The 25,470-nt window shown below is 38.2% G+C and overlaps 3 protein-coding genes across 3 annotated transcripts; all 3 read right to left on the reverse strand.

Moving 5' to 3' along the window:
- Positions 1 to 12,612: 12,612 nt before the first annotated feature.
- On the reverse strand, positions 12,613 to 13,452 carry LOC145140664 (uncharacterized). The gene has a single exon (XM_079074078.1). It carries the CDS (start codon positions 13,450 to 13,452, stop codon positions 12,613 to 12,615), a length of 840 nt encoding a protein of 279 aa, XP_078930204.1.
- Positions 13,453 to 13,508: 56 nt separating this feature from the next.
- LOC145140667 (uncharacterized) lies at positions 13,509 to 15,844 on the reverse strand. Its single transcript, XM_079074079.1, has 3 exons — positions 15,683 to 15,844; positions 13,816 to 14,925; positions 13,509 to 13,691 (listed from the first exon to the last, which is right to left on the reverse strand). Exons 1-3 carry the CDS (start codon positions 15,842 to 15,844, stop codon positions 13,509 to 13,511), a joined length of 1,455 nt encoding a protein of 484 aa, XP_078930205.1.
- Positions 15,845 to 16,043: 199 nt separating this feature from the next.
- LOC145140668 (uncharacterized) lies at positions 16,044 to 16,652 on the reverse strand. The gene has a single exon (XM_079074080.1). The coding sequence runs from the start codon at positions 16,650 to 16,652 to the stop codon at positions 16,044 to 16,046; it is 609 nt and encodes a 202-aa protein (XP_078930206.1).
- Between the last annotated feature and the right edge of the window lie 8,818 nt (positions 16,653 to 25,470).

The raw sequence follows: 25,470 nt of genomic DNA on the forward strand, positions 1-25,470 counted from the left end.
TAGCTTGAAATCCTTGTAGTCTTCTTGATCTTGAGCTTAGAGTCACAATTGTAACTCCTCTAATGGTTCACAAACCCCACAAGCAAGAAGACAATATGAGAGAGGTTGAGAGATGCTAAAATCGGCCCTAGGGTTCTCTTGGAATCAGGTGTAGCCGATTTTCATAGCCTAGGGGTCTTATTTATACTTGCAATCTGCTAGGGTTTCAGTCTAAACCCTAATGGACAGCTTAACCACCAAGCAGCCCAAGGAACCTTCTGGAATAAGGCCTTGGACGAAAATATGATGGATCCCCATCATAATTTCGTTCCCCCTTAAGTCCATAAGGTTTCCTTAGCCCAAAACTCAACTATCATACATTTGACAGTTTATACCCTTTTATTTAATTAATCTCTTTTAGTCACCAAATTAATTCCTAATTAATTTATGACCAATACTAATTAAATAAATATGATTTCTCCTTTAATATATTATTCTTATAATATATTAATAAACTATAATATTCTCTCTTTCTCCTTAAATTACCTTGTCAAGTTGCTTTGGTGAAGGCAACCAAAAAGGACCATACACAAGCGGGTCAAGTACATACCAAATATAGTTACGGGCTTAGACACTATTCCAACAATCTATTGGGTAAGATATTGAGGTGGAGTGTTGACTTTTCCATAAAGTAATGACACAGGCTATCCCCATACCCATTAAATGACAACCTCCAGTCACCATTAACCTCTAGCTAGTCAACTATTTGTCCTCTCACACTCTTCTCCAGCAAGATATATTGATCAAAGGCTGGAAAATCCTTATCTCTCCTCCCACCTTATTCACTCTTTCACCAAAAGGCAAAACACGTCTCTCTCACTTTCTCTCTCTAAGAACTCGAGATTTCAAGGGCTGATCTCAAGCTTTTAATCTACTTTTGGTAAGTATCCTCATCCTACTCTTAAGTATTCTACACTTCTTCACTCGTATCATAGATTTCCCATACAAATATCGACATATTTGTTCTTAGGATCTTCAAATCTTCAAGCATCTTCCAAGTGTTCTTGGCTTGGAAACCTCTTTTCTTCAACATTCATCTCAGGGAATCACTCAAGGTGAGTTCATACCCCCACATTTTCATGTTTTCTTCAAGTTTTAGGGGGAGAATACAAGTTAAGACACCAAAAACTTAACTAAACTCAAACATCAGCTTTCAATAGGAAAGTTTAGTTCCATTCACGAACTGTTTTGACCATCTTAAACTTAATATCTTTCAAAACTATTTAATATGCAAATAGTTCAGGTTATACCTTTAAAATGACTACTTGCACATGTTCATACGATTTTTCTACAATTTATGGTGATTTTTACAAAACTGTCTATCACTGTAGCTACGAATTCGGACCAGTCTGTGAATATGGACATTTTCACACAAGTTAGTGACTTATAAAAATCATAATAAAATTTATGAACAAACTAGACACATTTTCTAAACTCTCAGAGTTTATGGATTCAGTTTTTGACTTCCTATGATTTTTCTGTGATTTTTCTAAAACAAGGTAGAAAAGTTAAAAACTAGTTAACAGCTTACCACTTTCATAACACTTTGTAACATGTTGAACAAAGTGTTTATCTTTGATGACTTCATATTTTGCATGTGTTTTCTGTTGTGATACATTTAAATAACATAAAATTACTCACTGAATTGTAAGAGTCTTTTGTCATTACAAATAATACAAGATGAAACATAACAAGTATAGTTATGTTTTGCTAAACTACTACTTACACCGAAAAGGTTTTACACTCAATACAAACGGGTTTCATTTACTACACGATAAACTATAATAGGTATAGTTTATGGATTTCACATTCCAAACATACTACACAAAAGGGGATTTCAATTCCACCATAGAAAAGGTTTTACACGCATACTACACGTAAAGGGGATTTCAATTCATTGTACTCTTAGAGTACGAGTTAAAATTCCCGAAATAGTTATAACCAGAGTCTCTTGTAGGGAGAGCGTGATAATTATGTATATATCTATATTGGGATTGACAACCCACACCCATGCTGCTTGTAACAGCCCGATCGGCCGATCGGGGGTGACAAATGTCATTTCAATTCCGACGCCTGAAGAACGTCGCAACAGGCATCTCTGTTATAGTATGGTTATAGCGACTCACATAGGGAGATAACGACACATGTAGTTTATGGGAATTTCTATTTTAAAAAGGGGTTTTATCTATTTAAAACTGCATACCTCGTTACAAGTACGAACATACATATACTCGGTCTTGGGATTTAAGACTACATAACATTTTATAAGGAAAATATTGGATTTTCTTGGGTATACATTACATTTACAAACAAAGGTTTTCAAACTCGGGATACAATACTCGGTTTTATTTCAAATAATAAAACTACTATACATACTGGTAGTAACCAGGGGTTTCAAATTTACATCCAAAAGCTTATGAACTCACCAACTTAATTGTTGACACTTTTTTTCAAAACTACTTGTATTCTCAGGAAAACAGTAAAAACAGGAACCCGCAGCTTTTGAGGATGGGACGTTAAGACGTCAAATAGTTCATTTTGTCATCATAATGTAATTGATTTTGAAGCATGTAAATCCATACTATGGTGTAACTTTTCAATTATATTTATGATGGTTGTATTTACTTTGAGCACTATTATACTCGTTGTTATGATACTACACATGAAGTCCTCCACCCCCGGACGTTTCCGTCATCCTTGGTTCGGGGGTGTGACACACCCCCTTCGGTATCTTTCAACCGGTACTGAGTCTATTTCACCCCTACAGCTAAGCATTCAATCATATCAACGAGAGTCACGAAGACAACAGGCACAAACAAACATAACATGAAATTGTCACGAAGACAACTATCATCCTACTAACATAATCTAGTGGGCCGACATTGGTGCCTTCGACCCACGAGTACGGTGGAGGAAACTCACCTCAGACTGAAGATATTAAATCACACTCGAGCTATTGAATCGTGAAATCCTCTCACTAAATCACAAATAATAAAACACTAATTAGAAATTAGGTTAATAACCCTACCCGAGAGTCTAAATCTTGAACCCCGGCTTCAAGGGTAAAAAGGCTGCTTAATCCTTGCCTTATTGGGCCTAACACACCAATTCCCAAATCCAAAATAGCCCGAAGCCCAAAAGATGTTCCATGCCAACTATGGGTCCATGTCCAAAAAGGCCCATCACAGAAAGGCTTGCGACCCAACAAGGGCCTAAATCCCTAAGTCGAAAATGGCCCGAAATTAAAAGCCCAAAACATTCTCTGGTGAGTACGCTAAGCGTACCATCAGTATGCCTGGCGTACTCAAGAGCTATGCAATGTCGGGACCCCAAGTACGTACGCACAACGTACACCCATGTACGCCCAGCGTACGCCTCAGTTGGCTAAATCTTGCTTTTAAGGTCTTAATCAGTTAAGACCTAACTTCCAACTTTAGATCTAGCCTCCTAAGGACGTCCTAAGCAATAAAGTTTACAACTTTATTCCCTCGCATGACTTAATGGGACTCAATTCATAGATTTAGCACTCTACTTCCCTTAAATGGTCACAAACTCATGCATGGTTGATCTACAACCATCAAGATAAAAGCTTTATGGATCAAGGACCTCAAAACAACAAAGGGGACATCTTATAACATTAGGAGTATCATTTACTGATAAGAGTTCATCCATGGGACTAAAATATGCTAAATTCTTCCCCAAACTTAGATCTAGACATAGGATGACAAGTTTCAGACTTTATACCTCCAATGAGCTTAAATGGGTGAGAAATCTTTGGATCTACAAGCTCCCTCTTGTCCAAGGTTTCTCTACAAGTCTTCTTCCTCTTCTAGATGCACCACACACACCAAAACACACACTCAATGGGCAATTTCTTGAGAAATGAATTAGGGTTTTGAGGTTAGCTCAAAAAGGAAATAGAGGCTGATAAGGTGAGGGTTTGGGGGGGGGGGGGGGGCTTAATGTGTTTAAATAGGGTGAAAATCCTAAAAATTAGGGTTTTCCCCTGACTCATGTATGCCCTGCGTATGCAAGGGTACGCCCAACGTACCAGGGGAACACCCTGCTTCATACATGTAATTGAGTATGCCCGACGTACCATATGTATGCCCAACGTACTCGGGTCCAAGTCAAACAATAAATGAGATAGTTTTTGCTAAGAATTTACCAGACAAATTGGGCATTACAATTCTCTCCCACTTGAATCAGACTTCGTCCTCGAAGTCCTCTACCGCAAACAACTCTGGGTAATTCTCCCACATCTCTTCCTCAGGCTCCCATGTCTATTCAAAACCCTTTCGATGATGCCACTGCACCTTCACCAATCCCACAACCTTGTTCCTCAAGGTTTTCGTCTTCTGGTCAAGGATTGCCACCAGTCGCTCAATATAATTCAGGTGGTCATGCACCTGAATATCCTCTAATGAAACTACTACGAAATCATCAATCAAACACTTCCACTGTTGAGAGACGTGAAAAGTGATATGAATCTAACTGAGCTCCTCCGGAAGATCCAAACAATACGCCACCCTGCCCACCCGGACTAAAACCCTAAAAGGACCTATATACTTGGGGCCCAACTTACTCTGCTTCTTGAATCGGATGACACCTTTCCAAGGTGACACCTTTAAGAGCACCATGTCCCCAACTTATAATTCCAAGTCTGACCAGCGTCTATCCGTTTAACTCTTCTGACGGCTCTGAGCTACCCGAAGCCTGTTGCGAATCTGCTGAATCATCTCCGTCGTCTTGAGTACCACCTCGATACTCCCCATGACCAATTGACCGACCTCTCCCCAACAAATCGTGGTCCTACACTTCCTCTCATAGAGTATTTCAAAAAGAGGTCAATCAATGCTGTCGTGATAACTATTGTTATAGGAAAATTCAAAAAGAGGTCAATCAATCCGTAACATATCCTCCAAAGTCTGAATGGTCCGCTCACTCTGACCGTCAGTCTACGGGTGGAAAGCCGTGCTGAAATGCAGAAGAGTACGCAACTCCTCATGGAACCTCTTCCAGAACCTGAAAGTAAACCGAACATCCCTATCAGAGACCACAGAAACCGGCACCCCATGACGTGCCACCACCTCCCAAATGTAGATATCGGCTAGCATCTTTGTTGAAATACTCTCCTAGATCAGAATGAAATGCGTGCTCTTGGTTAACCGACCCATGATGACCCAAATCGAATCCACTCTGCACGCCGTTCGGGGTAATTTGGTGATAAAATTCATCGTAATCTCCTCTCATCTCGGATGCTCGACCTTGACTTTCCTACAAGTCAAGCACCTCTCCACATACTAGGCCACATCCCGCTTCATGCATGGCCACCAATAGTTAGGCCGGAGATCTCTATACATCTTTGTTGCTCCGGGATGAATAGATAATCTCGAATTGTGCGCCTCCTCCATCAAAACATGACGCGTACTACCCCAATATGGAACCCACACCCTCCGATGGAAAGTAAATAACCCCCAGATCTCATAATCAAGGGAAACCGCCTGACCACTATACGCTCACTCTTCTGATGCTCTTCCTTCATAGCCTCAATTTGAGCCACTTGAATCTGCTCTAAGAGCAGGGTAATCACTGTCATCCTCAAACACAAATCCTTGATCAGAGCCATGACCGCCTTACGACTGAGAGCATCGGCCACCACGTTAGCTTTCCCTAGGTGATAAAGGATCTCACAATCGTAATCCTTCACCACATCCAACCATCTACAATGCCTCATGTTCAGATTCGGATGATCCATCAAACACCTCAGTTCTTGTGATCCGTGTAGATAATACAACGGACCCCATAGAGGTAATGTCACTACTAGAAAACGGGCCTTTAACGACACGTAATTTATGATACGCACGGATTTACGTTATGCAAAAGTGTGTGACGTAAAAATAATGTCATCTCTCCTAAAATTTAAAGGATTTAGGACACACATTTTTGTGTGCCCTAAAATTAGTGTCTAATAATAAAAACATGGAGGGCACCTTAAATAAAATGTGTGTCATCTAACCATGTCATTTTATAAATTTTAATTAAACGCGCGTTCCATCCCAAGGGGGGAAATGAAATCCCAACAATTAAAAACCCCCGCTTTGTTTCCAACGGATGAAAACCCTAGCTCGTCCCCGCTGTAAACCCCCTTTCTTTCTTTCTTCTCTCTCGATTCTCAAACCTCCACCGCTTCACTTCTCCACATCTGCTCTGCAACGTTTCATTTCCAAGGAGATCCTCCCACAGCTTCGCATCTTAGTCGCTTGTACCCATAACTTCTCCACATCTGCTCTCCAACTTCTGCTCAGCTTTCTCTGTACGTCCGGTTTTTGTTCGACGACCAAAGATTGAGACACTGTTGGTGGACCGAGCAAGGCCATCCACCGCTGGGTAGACCCTCACACCACCCACCTCCGACCACAACCCCTTCTCCCAGTCTTCCTGCCCTCTATGATGAACCTCCCCCAACCTGCAATGTGGGAGCAATGGTGGGTACTAAATCGTCATGGTTACGATCGAGAAGCAAACTCAGAATCGCGTTGTTGGTGGCTACCAGATCGACCATGGTCAATCAGCCCAATCTCTATCTCAGGTTCGTATTCTTTTTTTAGGTTATTCTTTCATTAAAGAACTTACTATGCTTAGATCGTTGACAATTTTTTGTTTCTTTTTTATGAATATGCTTGCATTGATTGAGGTTTTGAGTTAACTGGTTACTGTTTTCATATTGAAAAGCTATTATCTGTACATAATGTGATATAATAGACAAACTATGCTGATGGAGTACTAATTAGGTTTAGGATTTTGTTTTGTCTATATAAAGGCATGAGATTGTGAATGAATTGGGTGAGAATGTGGAAATTGTACACAGATGTGCTCGAAATGAATCTGAACAAAATAGCTATTTGAACAGTTAATGAAATATACTTCATGCATTTGGTTAAAAGATTTTATGTACTTTTAAATTTCATGAATTTATATATTAATTTGTTCCTTGGGACACTTATACTTGTAAAAGGACCCCTTTCAAAAGGTTTGAGTTCTGGACTCATGAATCTTGACCTTTACATAGGAAAAAGGTAAGAAAAGTTATGGTGAAGAGGGATAAAAGGTGTAAGAAGAAAGAGGGCTTAGAAATGGTGATATTGAAGTTACTTGGGCTGAAGGAATGGTTTCAATGGTATGTTGAATCATATTTCTTGTAAAACGACATGAATGCCCTTCTTGTTTGAAGTAGGTTTTTGTTTATTGATATGATGTTTGGTGATATCAGGTGGCCCCACAAGCAATATATGTAGTACGGCGTGATGATGATGATGACTCAGCTGGTGGTGGAAGTGAAGTGAGTGATGATGCAACAAGTTGGGAAACATTGGAGGGTGAAGATAATGAAATGGAAAATATTCAAAAGGCACTAGAGGTTCATTTTTATTTCTATTTCTATTTATAAAAATTATAATAAACAAATAAATTGGTTTAAATTTTAAACTGTTTCTTTTGTTAAGGATCTTCGGATGCAAAATGGATCAGAGATGAGTGTTGATACAGATGATCAAACAGCTGAAAGCATTCAGACAAATGGTGCACTTTCTATACCCTTAGCTACCCTTGGATTCATGACAAGGTTAGCAAGTGAAATTTCTTCTAGGGGTCAAAGAAACATTGCAGATAATTCAGGGGGTAATAATGTAACATTACATAGGGAAGATAAAAATGATGATGTGTGTAGTTCCTGAAAATCCAGTTGTACTGATAATACCCTTGAAAGATTGGCTTCTGGATAATTTATAGAAATTTTTTTTTTTGCATTTTTTGGTCTCTATTTTCTCGTTTCTTAACATTTTTCATCTAGAAAAATAGATATGGTTCTAAGAGTTTTCAAATTCTTGCAACTCCCTAGATCGTTTTTATTTAAGAAAAATGTATGTTTGATTTGATTTATATGTTTATCATTCTGTTAGTAAGGTAACAAACAAGTCTTTATTTATCTATATCTTCTATAAATGTAGTTTTAGGTGTGGGACCCTTGTGAGTGGCGACAACAGTGGCAATGTTCGGTTTTGGGACAGTTCACATGGTACTTTGTTGCAAGCACTTTCTTGCCATGAATGCTTTGGCAGCTAGTCCTACCCATACCAGGGTGTTCTCAGTTGGATCAGACAGTCAGGTATCGAATACTATTTTAAGTTTTAGTTTGTTGGACTTGGATTGGATGTTGTAGCATCATATGATGATTTCTGTTTTAGGTTATATTATATAAGGTATTTGGTGACAGATCTTGTTCTCATAGTTCTACTGAAGCAATTAAAAAGAAGTGTAAGGGGTTTATGTTGGTTATGTAAGAGACTTGATTGTTTTTGTACTAAGCCGCGAAGGTATTGGGTATGTAGAAGGGAAATTTGGGAATTATAAAGTTGAGTTGATGATCATGTTTTTTTTCTTCTTGGTCGTAGGTATAAAAAAAGTCATCCCAAATTACTATTTTTTTTCTTTTTTTCTATGTAAAAAATTGATATAGTCTTATGATTCTGAATCTTGGTTCATGGCAGCCATTAAAGCTGTGGAAGTAGGAGTTGAAGGATTTTGTTCCAGCCGCCATTGATGCTCTGGAAGAGGTGATTAATGATTAATTGAATCTTGAATCTTGATAGATTGTTCAATAGATGTTTATATATGAATATTGATGGTTTTACTTTGCTGTAGTTTCGGTTTTTGGTTCCACCTCAGCAAGGGCAATTTCGTCCACTGGGACAAGGCATGCCTCCTGGTTCCACCCAAAAAATCCGAACTTATATAAACCGGTTCCGTTTTACCGAAACCGGTTCAGAAAAAACCGGTTCCACGTATATAAGGTTTTTTTTTTTTTTTTTTTTTTTTTTTTGGGCTAATAAATGTAAAATAAGAATGGTTTTTTTTTTTGTTTAGATTGTATTGCTTTTTTATGTGGTTAACCCAAAGTAAAAGCGTGAGTTTTTATTAACAGAAAAGGATTACATATGATCTCTATATATAGAGATGAGTATTACAATTAAGTACCCTTTATTTATCATAATTATAATTAATAACTAAACGTTCTAACACTCCCCCGCAAGTTGAGGGCGGGGAACAACCTGCAACTTGGACCTCAAGAATTGGAATCGCTGAGAAGATAAAGGTTTCGTAAAAATATTCGCAATCTGATCACTCGTAGATATGAATTGAACATTCAGATGACCTTTTGCTACCTGCTCACGAACAAAGTGGAAATCAACCTCAACATGTTTAGTGCGAGCATGAAACACAGGATTGGCTGAGAGATAGGTGGCTCCTAGGTTATCACACCAGAGAACCAGAGCGGATGTGACTGTTGTCCCTAGTTCATGTAAAAGAGCCTTTAACCAAATTAGTTCTGCAACAGTATCAGCAAGGGCTTTATACTCAGATTCAGTAGATGATCTTGAAACCGTCTTTTGTTTGCGGGCAGTCCAGGAGACAAGATTCCATCCCAAATAGATGGCAAAATCCCCCCGTGGATCATCGGTCGACAGGGTAACCGGCCCAATCGGAGTCGGAATAAGCTTGAACAGGAGATGTGGCCGAGTTTTGCCAATGAGCGTCCGTGAAGGCCTGTAGAGAGGAGTCGGATTGATGATGAAGCAAGAGGCCTAGGTCGGCCGTGCCTTTTAAGTAACGCAAGATGCGTTTAACAGCGGACCAATGATTTTCCATTGGAGCATGCATGAATTGGCATACGCGGTTCAGAGCAAAGGCAATGTCTGGTCGTGATAATGTGGCATATTGCAAGGCTCCAACAGTCTGGCGATATATGGTAGGATCCAGAAGAGGTGGGCTATCATCAATGGTTAGCGGATGAGAAGAGCTCATCGGAGAGCTAACAGGCTTGCAGTTTGATAGGCCTGACCGGTGTAGAATGTCAAGAATATATTTTTGTTGAGAAAGCACCAGATTTCGTTGATGATGAACAACTTCAATGCCCAAGAAATAGTGAAGGCGACCGAGGTCTTTGATGGCAAAGGTGAAGCTCAGGTTATGTATGACACGTTTAATGGCTGACTGGTTGTTTCCTGTGATGATAATATCATCGACATAGACAAGTACATATACGAGAGTACCACCCGAGTTGAAGATAAACAATGAAGGGTCAGTTTTGGACCCTGAAAAACCAAGTTGAGCGAGGGTTGTGGACAACCGATAAAACCATGTTCGGGGAGCTTGTTTAAGCCCATAAAGTGACTTGTGAAGGAGGCAGACATGGTCTGGTTTAGTTGGATCAACGAAACCAGGAGGTTGTTTCATGTAGACAGTCTCTTGTAGGTCACCGTGTAAAAATGTGTTTTTCACGTCTAATTGTCGGAGATCCCAGTTGTTGGTCACAACAAGAGACAGAATGACCCTGATGGTAGTGAATTTGACTACTGGACTAAAAGTCTCATGATAGTCAACACCTGGTCGTTGATGAAACCCTTTTGCCACAAGACGTGCTTTGTAGCGAGTAATATGGCCCTGTGGATCCTTCTTTAACCTGTACACCCACTTACATTCAACCAGATTAGTATTTGGAATGTAAGGGACTAATGACCATGTTCCGTTCTTTTCAAGAGCTTGGAACTCCTCACTCATGGCAAGACGCCACTCGGGAGATTTGTTAGCAAAGACAAAGGAAGTGGGTTCGGTGGGAAGTGTAGGAGCACAGGTAGAAGTGTAGGCAGAAGGGTCGAATCGAGAGGTGCATGTAGGATTAGGACGAAGATTAGGGGGCTGAGGTCGAAAGGTAGGTGGAGGTGGATGTGATAGGGACTGAGGCGGTGGAGGCGAAGATGATAGAGGTGAGGTAGATGAAGGAATGGGATCAGGAACCACAATTGGTGGTGGGTTAGGGAATACAAAAGTATAGGGAGTAGCAGAGGGGTTGGGTGGTGGTGGTGAAGGGTTCTGAAATGGAAAAACGTGTTCATTGAAGCGAACATGACGAATGATATATACACGTTCGGTTTGAGGGTCGAAACAGCGGTAACCATGATGGATAGGGCTATAGCCAAGAAAGACGCACGGTGTGGAACGAAAATCAAGTTTGTGACGATTGTAAGGACGAAGGTGAGGGAAGCATTGACAACAAAAAACTCGAAGAAAGAAATAATTGGGTTGTCGATTGTAAACTTGTTGAAATGGGGACTTATTTGAGGAAATTCTGGACGGTAAACGATTTATGAGATAAACTACTGTGTCAAAAGCAAATGACCAGAAGCGTTGAGGAAGGTGAGATTGGGCAAGTAACGTTAGGCCAGTTTCCACAACATGACGGTGACGACGCTCAACGATCCCGTTTTGTTCACTTGTATGAGGACAAGAGCGTCGATGAACAATGCCAAGTTTAGTGAGAAAAGGGGTGAGAGCACGGAATTCACCTCCCCAATCAGATTGAAGACTTTTGATTTTGGTGTTGAATTGACGTTCGACCATGGTGGTGAAATTTGTAAAGGTGGAGTAAACATCAGATTTATGAGCAAGGGAATAAAACCACATGTATCGAGAATAATGATCAACACATAAGAGAAATAAACGGTAACCATCAAAAGAAACAGTGGGAGAGGGTCCCCAAACATCACAATAAACTAAATCCAAAATTTTATTGCTACGGAAAATAGAGTTATACAATGGAAGTTTTGAAAATTTTCCCAATTGACAAGAGATACATAAAGAACTAAGTTTAGATGAAACAGGTAAAGACCAACTAGAAATAATATTATTGAAGACACGTTGATGTGGATGACCAAGGCGTTGGTGCCAGACAGTGGAAGAGACTCTGGATGTTATGAAGGCAATCTTGGGAATATACTTGAGTTGGGGAAGACGGAGTGAGTAGAGGCCGTTATCATTTGGACCCGAAAGTAGGATAGTGTGGGTAGACTCGTCCTTCACAACAAAATAAGAGGAGTGAAATTCAAAATAAACATTGTTATCGTGACAAAATTGTTTAACAGATAAAAGATTCTTTTGAATTTGAGGTACATGAAGAATATTCTTAAGATTAAGGGTTTTGGTGGGTGAGAATACTTTTGATGAACCAATATGAAAAACAGGAAGAGGATTACCGTCACCAACATGAAGCGAGTCATTACCATGATATGTACTGGAGTCGTCAAGATTTGATAAGTCAGGAGTAACATGATTACTTGCGCCAGTGTCGGGACACCAAGTAGTTGCTGAAGTGGATCCACGTCAGTGGCGGAGCTAGGGTCAAAATAATGGGGTATCCCGAGAAAAAAAATCCTGTAATATAAAATAAGCAAAAAAATAAAAACCACAATTTGATTAGATATAAACTTCAACTTCTATAACAAAGTTTCGTTTTAAAGTTCACCTCTTCGTTCTTTCATTTTACGAAAACGATTAATTACATTTTCAGTCTTAACATTCTCTAGTGCTTCTTTTTCTACACTACAAATCAAAGCATCATTCATAAAATCATCACCTATTCTATTACGCAAATCGGTCTTCAAGAACTTCATCGCAGAAAAACACCGTTCAACGGTTGCGGTTGCGACGGACAAAACCAAAGTTAGTTTTAATAATCTATAAACCAAAGGAAAAGAGAGGTGCTTCCCAGTTTCCATCAACAAACGAGAGAGGTCTGCAATTCCCTTCAACATGGAGCAAAGAGTGATAATAGATATCAAGTTGCCCATTAAGTTGCACCCTTTCTGAATCGTCAAAATCGTTTTTGTATATCTCGCTTAACTTTAACAACTTTGCTTTATCAAAACCAGAAAATGAGTCACAAGGACTCAAAGCCACCATGTTCTCCATCAGCTCCGTGCCAACTTCACTAAATCTTTCCCTAAATTCTTGAATTTGCATATCCAAAATCGTGTTAAAAATCACAACTTCAAAATGATGTTGATTAGTCTTATTGGTCCTACGCTTTCGTGGGGTAACATAATATTCTGACATGTCCACAATTCTAATACTATGCTTTTCACAAAAAGTACATACTTTCTTCCAAATTTGTGGAAACCCATCTTTTCTAAAAACTAGCAATGCTTTCTTTGTCCCTTTTACTAACGAAGCCGCTTCCAAAATATTTTGATCTTTTTTTTGAAGATGCTTTGACAAAGTATCCGTGAGACATAGAGTTTCCAACATCAAGTGTAAAAGAAACACGAAATCAAGTGTTTTGAAATATGAAAAAATACCATTTGCTTGATTACGGTTAGATAAAGTAGACCCCTCCTCTTTGACATATTTAAGGACCGTAACAACTTCTGCAAACAAATTCAACAAACTTACAATTGTTCTAAAATGTGAACCCCATCTAGTATCTCCAGCTCGAACAAGAGAAATCTCTTGATTCAACCCTCTTCCTGTTTCAGTTTCACCAATACCAATTTCGGCTGCCACTCTTTCTTTTCGCATCTCTCGTATCATATCTTTTCTCTTACAAGACCCACAAACGACAGTAACCACCAAACCTAGTTGTTCAAGAATTCTTCAACATCATCATGTTTCTTTGCAACCGCCACAACTACTAACTGAAGTTGGTGTGCAAAACAATGTATATAATATGCGCAACTATTTTCATTTAAAATCAAAGATTTCAAACCGTTGAATGCACCACTCATATTACTTGCTCCATCATAACCTTGCCCCCTCACCTATATATTTGAAAAAATTAATAAAAAAAATATAACACATAAAAATAAAATTAATATCATATTAAAGGAATAAATATTTTATGATTTCTCACCTGATCGATAGTCAATTTGTGTTGGAAAAAACAGTATCAATGGCGGCTTTAAGAGTCAAAGAGGATGTATCCAACACATGAACAACTCCGATAAATCTTTCCTTTACAATCCCAAGTCTATCAACATATCTTAAAACTATAGTCATTTGTTCTTTTTTGGAAACATCACTAGACTCATCAACTAAAATACCGAACACATCTTTACCAATTTCATCACAAATAAACTTGATTATCTCTTTTGAAAAACAATTGACAATATCTTTTTGAATTGTCGGAGAAGTCAACTTTTCATTTTTTGGAGCATTTTCTAAAGTAACATTAAAAATATTCTCATTATCTTCTCTAATCAAAGATAAGACTTCAAGGAAAAGTCCTTTATTATTAGACTTTTCCGTCTCATCGTGTCCACGAAATGGTAATGCATTTTTCAATAAAAATCTACAACTACGGATTGTAACACGTAATCGAATTTCATAATTACTTTGCTCAAGTTCCGTTTGCTTATGCAAAACTTCACCAATAGATTGGTTTTTTCTCAATAACAAATGACACTTTTCTTCGGCCTTATGGTGAGAACTTTGAATCTCACCCATATGTTTTCGGAATGATTTTTTTTTACTCCAATTTTCAAAGCCTTCGGTTATAAATGCATCTTTTCCACCTTGACCCCCTACCATGTCTCTAAACAAGTAGCAATAAAAACAATATGCCTTCTTTTTTTTAATGCTATACTCTAACCATGGAAATTCCGTAAACCATTCCACAACAAAACGTCTTTGCTTCTCACCAAATAAGGTAAATTCAAAATTATGCCCCTTTGGTTGACAAGGTCCTTTAATCAAATATGCCCTCCTTATTTCATCCCTTTGATTAGGATTATAAGATGTAATCTTTGGCCTCTCCCCTGGGTCCGAAGGAAGATCATTCAAATAAAAAGATTGTGGTACTTTTGGTTTTTCAGTATGCTCATTAGATTGTGGTTCTTGTGGTTTTGGAATATGTTCATTAGATTGTGGTTTTGGTGTATGTTGATTAGGTTGTGGAACTTGTGTACTTTCATTAGTCCTATTTTTTTTTGAAGTTCCTTCACCATTGTTGTCTCCAACATCTAACTGTCTTTTGAAAAACTTGTTAATATCAACCTACAATCAAAATATATCAACAATCAACTTTAATTTTATAACTTGATTTCAAGTTTCAACAACAAATAACAACCCGCTATCAAATTATCAAAATATATGAACTATAAACTTGATTTGAAGTTTCAACAACAAATAATCACTAATTATTGACCCTAAGTCTCTAATTTAATAAACCTAATTGGTAATTTCTATTTTTTCAACACAATGCCAAAAAATTGAATTTCAATTAACCAAAAAATAATCACAAAATTTCTACTTACTTGCTTCATTGTGCACCACTTTGATCAATAATCACCCACCGCCGGCCACCGGGGGATTTAGCCGGAAAACACCCACCACCGGCCACCGATCTGCGACAAAAGAAGGAGGACAGCAGAGTAACGGCGAGTAGCAGGGCAGGGAGGGAATTAGAATTTGGAAGTTACGCTAATTAGATGCTGAGAATTGACGTCAATTAATTTTATGGTATTAGGAACTTGGGCTTTTAAGTTTGGGCTAATTATTTATTGGATTAAACATCTACAACAATATTAAAAAAAAAAGTTAGGGTAACCCAAAATATATTTAGATTTTCTGCAATATAAATAATAATTTTCAGAAACAATTTATACTATTAAAATTTTTTTTTGGGGCCTCCTGTGATACCCATGGTGCTTTATTGAATCCGCCTATGATCCACGTTCTGAACAGTTGGCAAAATTAGCTTGAGGGCTAGACCGGGACTGATTTGGGCACTGAGACGGCAGGTGACCTATACCACATCGGTTGCAATTCCCATATACTGTATTCTGAGTTGAAGCCCATTGAAATTGGCGACTTGAAGGGTTGTTGTCACGATCACGGTTGGAAAAGTGACCTCGTGAGTTCCCACAAGAATTTCCTCAACGATTGTTTCGGTTGTTTGAAGACCGAGAGGCATAGTTGAGTTGTGGTCGAGTGTTTTGTGAGCCAATAGGATTTAGTTGATACCCTAACTGAGAGGCTAGCAGATGTAGACTGCTGAGTTGTGACTGGATTGCTGTAAGATCAGGTAACTGGTTAGTTGAGTTGCTTCCAGAATGAGCAGTGAACACTTGTGGTGATGCAGAAGTGGGCAGTGAAGCTGATTTGCTGATCAGCTAATCATGGTCAGATAATAGACCATGCAGAGTGATCGGTGGTTGTGGAGCCAAGAGGTTTGATTTTAAACTGTTGTATTCATCTCGTAAGCCTGAGATGGTGAGCATAACCAAATCCTTATCCTTCATGGGTTCACCGATGTTAGCCAAAGCAGATGCATATTCCATTGCACGACTAAGGTATTTGAGTGGCGTTTCGTCACCTTTCATCTCTATTCGAAGGAGCTGGGTTTTTAAGGTGTATTCACGGGAGGCGGTATTGGGGGCATATGCACGTTCTAATGACAGCCACAGATCTCTAGAAGACGTACCTTGAACATGTTGAAAAGAAGCTTCAGAGATGGTTGACAGAATTAACATCCGAACATGTGCATCATTAGCAACCCAACGAGGATAACTAGGGTTATCTGTTACAACAGTTTCTGTTATGATTTTCGGTTCTGGACATTGGATAGTACCATCCACATAACCAATCAGATGATTGGTGATAAGGAATGGTTCAACCATTGCTTTCCAGAAACCATAATTAGTAGGAGAGAGGGTGAAGGCGAACTTGTGGGTATTATGACTTGTTTTCTCTGCAGCATTGAAGGCGATCATGGTTGCCATGATCGATTGAAGCAACTACAACTTTGTGTTTTGGCGGATTAGGGTTATGATTTTCTGGCGGCTGAAAACTTGGCTCTGATACCAAGTAAAAGCGTGAGTTTTTATTAACAGAAAAGGATTACATATGATCTCTATATATAGAGCTGAATATTACAATTAAATACCCTTTATTTATCATAATTATAATTAATGACTAAATGTTCTAACACCAAAAAAAGAGCATTTCACAGTGGGTATTTTTTTTTTTTTTTTTTTTTGGGGGGGGGGGGGTGGGGGGAAGGAATTGGGAACGCCTTATGCCTAATACATACACATACACGTCCATATATATATATATATATATATATATATATATATATATATATATATATATATATATATATATATATATATATATGCATAAATGTCAATTTTTTTTCTATTTTTTTGCTTTAGTTTCTTGTTTAATAATATACATACTTTTTGATTTTTGATTTTTTTTGGTTTTAATTGTTTGTGTATATGTACCAAAAAACATAATGTATGCACAAAAACGTAAATACCAGATTTACTCTCAATTGAAAAACCAACTGATTACTTACTTGTCTTTTACTGAATTACCCTTCTAGAATATATATATATATATATATATATATATATATATATATATATATATATATATATTGAAATAAATAGGAATGTAAAGTTAATTATGTATATCTACCGACATATTTCATCAGCAACATGCGTGAGCGAAGTAATTTCTCAGATTTTACTTCAATTTTACAGCATGAGCTTGTATGGTTGCTTATTTGGACTCTTTTGATCTGTTGCTTCAGGTTGGCACATCCTGATCAACCCTCCATAGCCTTCACAACTTCCAACTTTAATCTACTAGTTAGCGGTGAAGGTGGTGGTGGTCCTATTCCTTTTGATCTTTCATTGCCTATTGCTAAACAGGTTTCACAATATATAGAAGGGTGTTGGATTCAAAAGTTTAAAGAAAGCACATACACATTTCATGATCCTAGTAAGGTATTGTAAGATGCTATTGAGACAGTAGGGCCTACTTTGGGGCCAAAACTGCTTTCCATGAGTGAATACTTGATGTCCAGCTTCAATGAATCTTATGAGTCAAGATATGGGGCCATTGTGATGGATCCTCAGAATGATGATGGTAGTATAGGGTATTCGGTTCTTCCCAACAACACTTGTCAGCATGCTGCTCCAACCTTTGTCAATTTAATAAATGTTGCAATTCTTAGTCTTGCTACACATAATGAGAATATGACCATACAAACACGTAATCATCCACTGCCAATGACAGAAACTCAACGCCTGCAATGTTAAGTATACACATACTTCCAATTATTCTTCTATTAATGCTCATATCTTATAATTTTGTCTAGGATAACATACAATCAGAATATTGACACCTTTATATGTAGTGTGTATTTAAATAGTGATTTGTATGATCTTGTAGGACCTGGATGCATTCTCTGCAGCTATTGTTATGAGTATTGCCTTCTCTTTCATTCCTGCTTCGTTTGTTGTTGCTATTGTGAAGGTATGCCACTCTCCAGTTGTCTTTTTCACATAATTGACCCAATTATTTTAACGCCCCTCAGTTAATCCAACAATAAATATTTTATGCAATACGCAAGCATTGCTTGATCAATGATTTATATAGTGGTCATTTTGGGTAAACTAATTTGGGTTTCCTGCAAACAAATAGTTAATGGGAATTTTTTTCTTGTATTTTAACGTAATGCATGTCTTATGCAGGAGCATGAAGTAAAAGCAAAACATCAACAACTGATTAGTGGGGTAAGTAAGCTTGTTTGTTTTCTTTACTCTTTTCTTTTGTTAACACAACAATGTATAACCAATAAATGCTTCACAGTTCGACCATTAACTGGTTATCATTACTAATAAATAAAGGTGAAGTTTGTTTCTAACTCAATATTTTTTTGTTTTAGGTGACAATGGATCACAGGCCTCCACACCTCACACTTGGGATACCAGCTGCCTTCTAAAGGGTTTCACCTTTAACTTCTTACACTAACAAAAATCCAATCAAGATCTTGGCAGCCGCCCATGACACCAAGTTCAACATTTTTACGTGGTACACCAGGTGGCAAACCAATGACATGAAGGATCCGGTTATATAGTTAGGGATGTAGTATCAGGTTATATAGTTAGGGAAAACCCCTTAGTAACAATGTATTATCAGATTAATATCAATGTATTTCAATTTTTGATATCTTGTTTGACATGATGTTATTGGATCAAATTGATTGTTTTGGTATATATTTGTTTCCATATTTTTGTATTATGCGTAAATGAGTATCGTAAAGGCACATCGTAAATGCATATCATAAATGGCTGCTGAAGTTTATGACACACAAATGCGTGTCGTCTTCATTTATGACAGGGGCTTTGATGATACACAATGTGTGTCATAAATGCGCGTCGTAAGGTTACGACATGCAAATGCGTGTCGTCTTCCTTTATGACAGGGCCTTCCTTGATACACATTGCGTGTCGTAAATGTGTGTCATAACTGAGCGTCGTAAATACGTGTCATAAATAGACGACGCACAAAAGCGTGTCGTCTTTCGTTATGACAGGGCCTTCCTTGACGCGCATTTGCGTGTCGTCTGAGCGTTTTACGACACGCATTGTATGTCGTAAAAGGCTATTTTTCTTGTCGTGTGTCATCAAATCTTGAGGGCACACACCACAACCCCCAACTCCAAATCGTGCGTAGGGTAGTTTTCCTCATGAGGTTTTAGCTGCCTCAAAGAGTAATGAATCACATGACCCCGTTGCATCAACAGTGCTCCCAATCCTATGATCGACACATCCCAATATACCACAAAATCCTCAACACCCTCTGGCAGGTTCAGAATCGACGCCTCACACAATCTCTGTCATAGGGTCTTAAAAGTCGCCTGCTGCTCAGGCCCCCAATGAAACATGACAGTCTTCTTCATCAACCGAGTCAAAGGAACCGCTATCTTGGAGAAATACTAAATGAATCTCCGATAATAACCTGCCAATCCGAGGAAACTATGAATCTCAAATGGAGACCTTGGAACCTCCAACCTCATCACAACCTCGATCTTGGCCAGATCGACCAGAATACCGTTCTGGTTGACAAGGTGCCCCAGAAACTGCACCTCGCGCAACCAGAACTCATACTTGGAGAACTTCGCATACAACTTCTCCTTCCTCAAAGTCTCCAATACCTCCCTCAGATGCTCCTTATACTGCTCGTGGGTCTTGGAATAGACCAGAACGTCATCAATAAACATAATCACAGACTGATCCAACATGAGCCTGCATACGCAATTCATGAGATCCATGAATGCGGCCGGAGCATTGGTGAGCCCGAAGGGCATCACCACAAACTCGTAATGACCATAACGAGTCCGGAAGGCTGTCTTCTGCATATCCTCCTTTTTGACCCTCATATGGTGATAACCCAAACGTAGATCAATCTTGGAAAACCAATATGCACCCTGAAGCTGATCAAATAAATCGTTGATCCTAGGGAGCGGGTAATGGTTCTTCACTGTTAACTTATTCTGCTCCCGGTAGTCGATACACATTCGATGCAACCTGTCCTTCTTTTTTACAAACAAGATAGACGCTCCCCATGGTGAACTACTTGGCCGAATAAATCGCTTGTCTAATAGCTCCTGCAGCTGTGTAGACAAGTCCTGCATCTCTAGGGGTGCTAACCGATAAGGTGCTTTGGCTATCGGAGCCGCAACTGGAACCAAGTCAATCTGAAACTCCACCCGCCTCTCCGGAGGCACTCCGGGAAAATTCTCCAGGAACACATCCGGGTATTCCCAAACAATCAATACATCATCCACGATCACCTCACCCTTCTCCCGGGTATCCATCACACATGCCACAAACCCAGAACATCCCAACTGAAGATAACGTCTGGTCCTTGCTGTCGAACATAGATCCGACCCATGCCGAGCATCCTCACTATGTATCACTAATTCTCCCCTATTTGGTGTCCGAACATGCACCAGCTGAAGTCCGCAGTTAATCATCTCCCCATTGAGGCTCAACCAATCTATCCCCACAATGACCTTTCTTTCGCGCAAGGGAAGCAGAACCAAATCAATCGGATACTGATCACTGAATAACTGCAAAGTGCATCCCCAGTGAACCCTCGACACTCGCATCGGACGGTCATCAGCATTCTCAACCTCTAGTGGATAATCCAACTCTCCCGGAACATCGCCAAACCTTTTGCTAAGTGCAAGAGATACAAAAGATCGGGTAGCCCATGACTTGAATAAGACCAATGCAGGAATTCCGTTCACAAGGAATGACCCTAAAAAACAATACAAACACATAATCATGATAAATAACATAAATAAAAGATAGGGAGAAGATACATAACCATGATCACATCAGGTGCTGTAGAAGCATCCTCGGCTGTCAGCTGAAATGCCCTGCTTCGAACTACTGTCGTATCCACCTTGCCTTGGCGTCCATCAGTGATCCTCAAGGTCGCTGGAGCAGGCGCTGCTATTGTTCCCACTGCTGCTAAGCTCGATTAGTTGGCCTTCTTATGGCCCCTATGTTGCAATGGAAGAAAATCAAATCAGATCCATACGTGGTAATGGTGGTGGTACAATCCCTACCGAAGTGCCCTGTCTTGCCGCACTTGTAGCTGTTGGATTAATGTCTAAGTCCAGAACTATAATTGGTAAGACTTGACCCGACCCGACATGGTCCATTTGGGTTGCATGGCATCATGCATTTGGATAGACTATAATGAGAGAAATAACACTTATGGTTGGTTAATATATTATAAGTTCTAATATATTAATAAGGTTATTTAATTAGTATTGATCAAGAATTAATTTGGAATTAATTAAGTGATCAAAACGAGACTAATTAAATATATGGGTTGATTGTGTAAATCATTCATTCTTATATATGTGGGCTTGTGATCCAAGATTTCTTATGTTGGACTAAGTCCATGGGGTGACCCATGGATACTCCATGGAGGTTAAAATCCATGGAGCATAAGGAATGGGTAAAGTTATGAGTTACATGGTGTAACCCTAATAGCCACCATATAAAAGAATACCATGGCTCAAGAAATCGTGCACTAATGTGTGAGTGTGAGGGCTAGACGATTTCAAGGAGTGTTCAAGTTTCTCTCAAGTTATTCCAAGTGTATTTGGTGTTGTGTGAACCATTTGAGGTGTCACACTTGGGGCACTAGGCACTCAAGCTTTATGAAGACATTCTACATCAAAGAGGTATGTATTCTATCTTGTTATATTTATTATTTTGTATGCTAGATTAGGATAATACCTTGGATGTTCATAATCGTATGTATAATAGAGAAAACATAGATCCAAGGTATTTAGGGTTGCATGTACACTTAGGAGTGTTAGAATGCTCATAACCCAACAGTGGTATCAGAGCCTAGGCTTGTTTTCTTGTTATACTTGCAAAAGTAGCTGAAAAATCGAGTTGGATGCATATATTCGATTGTTTTGGCTGGAATTGGACTAGGAACATTACCCTAAGATGTTTTTGGACTTATAAACTTGTTTTTGATGTGGTAATGTTCATGCTAATCCAATTTCTAAGATAATTGTCATAATTTCAAGATTTGTATTAGTTTGTATGTTCATGCTAATTTCTTGAAGATTGATGATTTGAATTATCTTGTTCTTATGAGGTTCTTATATTAATAGAAAAGTTGTGTGAAATAGTTGTTTTCAATCCATTTTAATCTAAGAGTTGATTCCAAAGTGTGTTTTTGTAACTTGTCCTCAAGTTATATGAAAAGTCACATTTAAGAATCATAAAACTCATAAAAGTTGGCAAAGGTTACAAAATGAAGAGTCTAGTTCTAATTAAATGGTTTTATGACTCCATAACTTGTCCTCAAGTTATGGAGGTTCAAGAGTCTCTTCATTAAATTAAAAAAAAAAGTGTAACCTTAATTAGTTCCATAAGTTACAATAAAAAAAGTTATTTTTTTTAATTAGTTTAAAGTCTTCCATAACTTGTCCTCAAGTTATGGAACTTGAAAAGTTTTTTTTTAATTAAAACTACTTTAAACTCATAAGTTATGGAATTAATTAGTTTTGAATAGTTTCAAAACTTGCCCTCAAGTTTTGGAATTTGAAAAGTTTTCACTTATGAATGCTTTAATTCCAAGTTAGCCCTTAGAATTTTAAAAGTTAAAATTCAACCCTTATACTTTATAATATTATAAGTTAATAATATTTATATATATGTATAAGAGTAAAGTCAGTCTTACCGTTAGTAGGCCTCATTCACGAAGCCGGTCTATAAGGGGGGTATAAGGTTACTGCCTATAAAATGGCAGTTTAATGGGTGTCCACTCTCACCCACCGCTTCCTTGACTGGTGGAGGGTCGTTAGCTGAACGGGTAGGACAAGGACTATAATTCTCCTTTCATTAAAAGTATTAATGATAAATACTAAGTAACTAAACTCTTATTAATACCCAATCTTAGTTACTTAGGAAAATGTGAATTTGGTGCTAACCCATGAAATTACACTTTGCACTTTGCTTAAGTCGTTAGTGGAGCGTGTGTGGTTAACCGGCACACTAACCTGGACTTAACAAGGTAGGCAAAGGGTAACTTAATATTTATCATAGTATCGGTGGAGCGTGTGTGGTTAACCGGCACACTGATTAAGGGGTAAATATTAAGGGTACCAAGTATATTTGCATGGTTATTCACACCTTGTTTTGTGATCCTCGACATCCCAGTCACAAAACCTGAAGGGCACACTCGAGATTGAAACATGCCTTTGAACAGTTCAATGAATCTCAAAGATCTAGGACTTTCAAATCCAATTAAAACCTAATAAATTATTTCTTTTTTCATGGTGGAAATTGGTGAATCGTCATTCACCTACCTTCAAATATTTTATAGCTTGGATTACGACATCCCTCTTCTAAGTTTTAAAATAGTTTGTTGGGTCCTAGCCTTAATATTTCATATTGGGTGTCATATTAAGGACTTTAAATCAACTATCTTGAACATCTCCCAAAAAGATGTCTGGTCTAGACATTTATGATCTTCCCAAATCTCTTAAAACAAGCTTTCCTAAATGAAGATGATGTCCCATGGATATCATACTTCTTTCACCTCCTCCAATTATTCTCCCTAACCCATAAGTTCCTAAAAAGTTTAAGGTCACTCAAGCCCTATTGGCAAGGCAAGGTCTAGGTGTGATCATATCTTGGAGATGTAGTCACATATTGACAAGCCGGGAGAGTTGGGTGTCAAAGTCTTGAGAAAGTTGGTGGCTCAACTACTTTCTAAGTCACATAGTGAGTTCTTTTGGGAATCCTATGAAACAGACTAAGACAAGACCCTTAATGATCTTATCTATTTGCTAAGATCAACTTCCTAAAACGCTATGGACATTGACAATGATGACATTGGATATCCAGTAAAGCTCTCTCTTCCCAATGGAAAGGGATCAACCATAGTCAACTCGGTTGACCCAATGGTAAAGAGAGAGGCGAAGTCTGAGATACTCCCATTATCAAGGGTCCATAGGTAACTATTGCCAAAGGAAGGGGCATTGGTTACGAAGCTGCCAAATTTACCTAAGGATGTTAAAGTCAATAAGTTTGGCTCTACTTCAGGTAAAGTCCATTGTCTAACTCTATTAAGTACATGCTGATTCTGATCGCGAAGATGGATTTCAATCGCATGGTTCGGTGATCAGAATTTTGGGCTATTACTTAAGAGTTATGATATTTATATTGCTTAGGAATAGATAACAACAAGGTTTTCATATGGATTGTAAGGATAAGTTTTTCCGCAAAGTTTTAAAATAAAAGAAAAAGGTTTTGATTTTATTTATTTTAAGTATCCTTACAATGGCATTTGTGAAAAGTTGTTGCTTATAAGATTCCATTGATAGCAATATTGGAAAAATGGATTTGATTCTTTCGGTTGTGGTAGTGTCTAATATTACCAAATAAGGAAAGATTCTCATCACCCAAGGTTCAATTGGACCGAAACTTGGAATCATGCAAGTTGTATAGTATGATGAATGAGAACTTTCAGCTTGGAAAATTAAGACTAATTCCTTATGTGAATAAGGAAAGGACTAAGGGATCGAGTACACATTCTTGTGCACTGGTCAAGTCCACCACAAAAGATCAAGAAGACTATTCGTCATGATTTACTTAAGTTCAGTAAATATGGTTATACTTATAAGTTTAAGTATAAGTCTGTAGCATTGGAGAAGTTTCAATGTGAGACAGAACGAATAAGAAGAATCAAAGTATGGCAGAAAGATAAAAGTTTCTCAAATCTGAAAAGATGGGAGAGTACTTTAGTATCATGTTTATGATCATCTTAATGATTAAGATACCATATCACAATTGGTCCTCTAAAGTCATCTTAGTGCATTCTTATGACTAAGAAGAGGAGTCATGAATTGTTGAAATGGTTAAATCAAAAAGATGAGTCATACTTTGTTCCAAAACAATTCTTAGAGTCATACTCCAAGATTGTAACTTGAGTGACATATCTTAAAGAGGGTTTGTTAACACTAGTCAAATGTAAGAGTAAAAGGTTATCTACTCTTGTACATTTGAAATTGGTAAGTTGTGATGTTTTGGATAAAACAGAGACCAACTTAAGCCAATTGTGTAAAGTGTTAGTCTTGATAAAGAATCCGCACTATCTCTTGAATATTTGACAAGGGAGTCTTATATGTCAAGAGGACAGTGGCAGTCTTAAAGCTCTTGAAAGTTTCAAGACTTAATCAAGAATAAAACCTAAAGTCCT

Source organism: Lactuca virosa, chromosome 9, assembly GCF_052849685.1.
Source record: "Lactuca virosa cultivar CGN04683 chromosome 9, Lactuca_virosa_CGN04683_v6, whole genome shotgun sequence".
Lineage (NCBI taxonomy): Eukaryota > Viridiplantae > Streptophyta > Magnoliopsida > Asterales > Asteraceae > Lactuca > Lactuca virosa.

Coding starts and splice junctions, on each gene's coding strand:
- LOC145140664 (XM_079074078.1), bottom strand. CDS start 13,452: ATGCGAAAAGAAAGAGTGGCAGCCGAAATTGGTATTGGTGAAACTGAA.
- LOC145140667 (XM_079074079.1), bottom strand. CDS start 15,844: ATGCCTCTCGGTCTTCAAACAACCGAAACAATCGTTGAGGAAATTCTT. Junction 14,926..15,682: donor TGGGAATTGCAACCGATGTG/GTATAGGTCACC, acceptor TTTTGATTGTAG/GTTGATATTAACAAGTTTTT. Junction 13,692..13,815: donor TTAAAGCCGCCATTGATACT/GTTTTTTCCAAC, acceptor TCAAATATATAG/GTGAGGGGGCAAGGTTATGA.
- LOC145140668 (XM_079074080.1), bottom strand. CDS start 16,652: ATGGCAACCATGATCGCCTTCAATGCTGCAGAGAAAACAAGTCATAAT.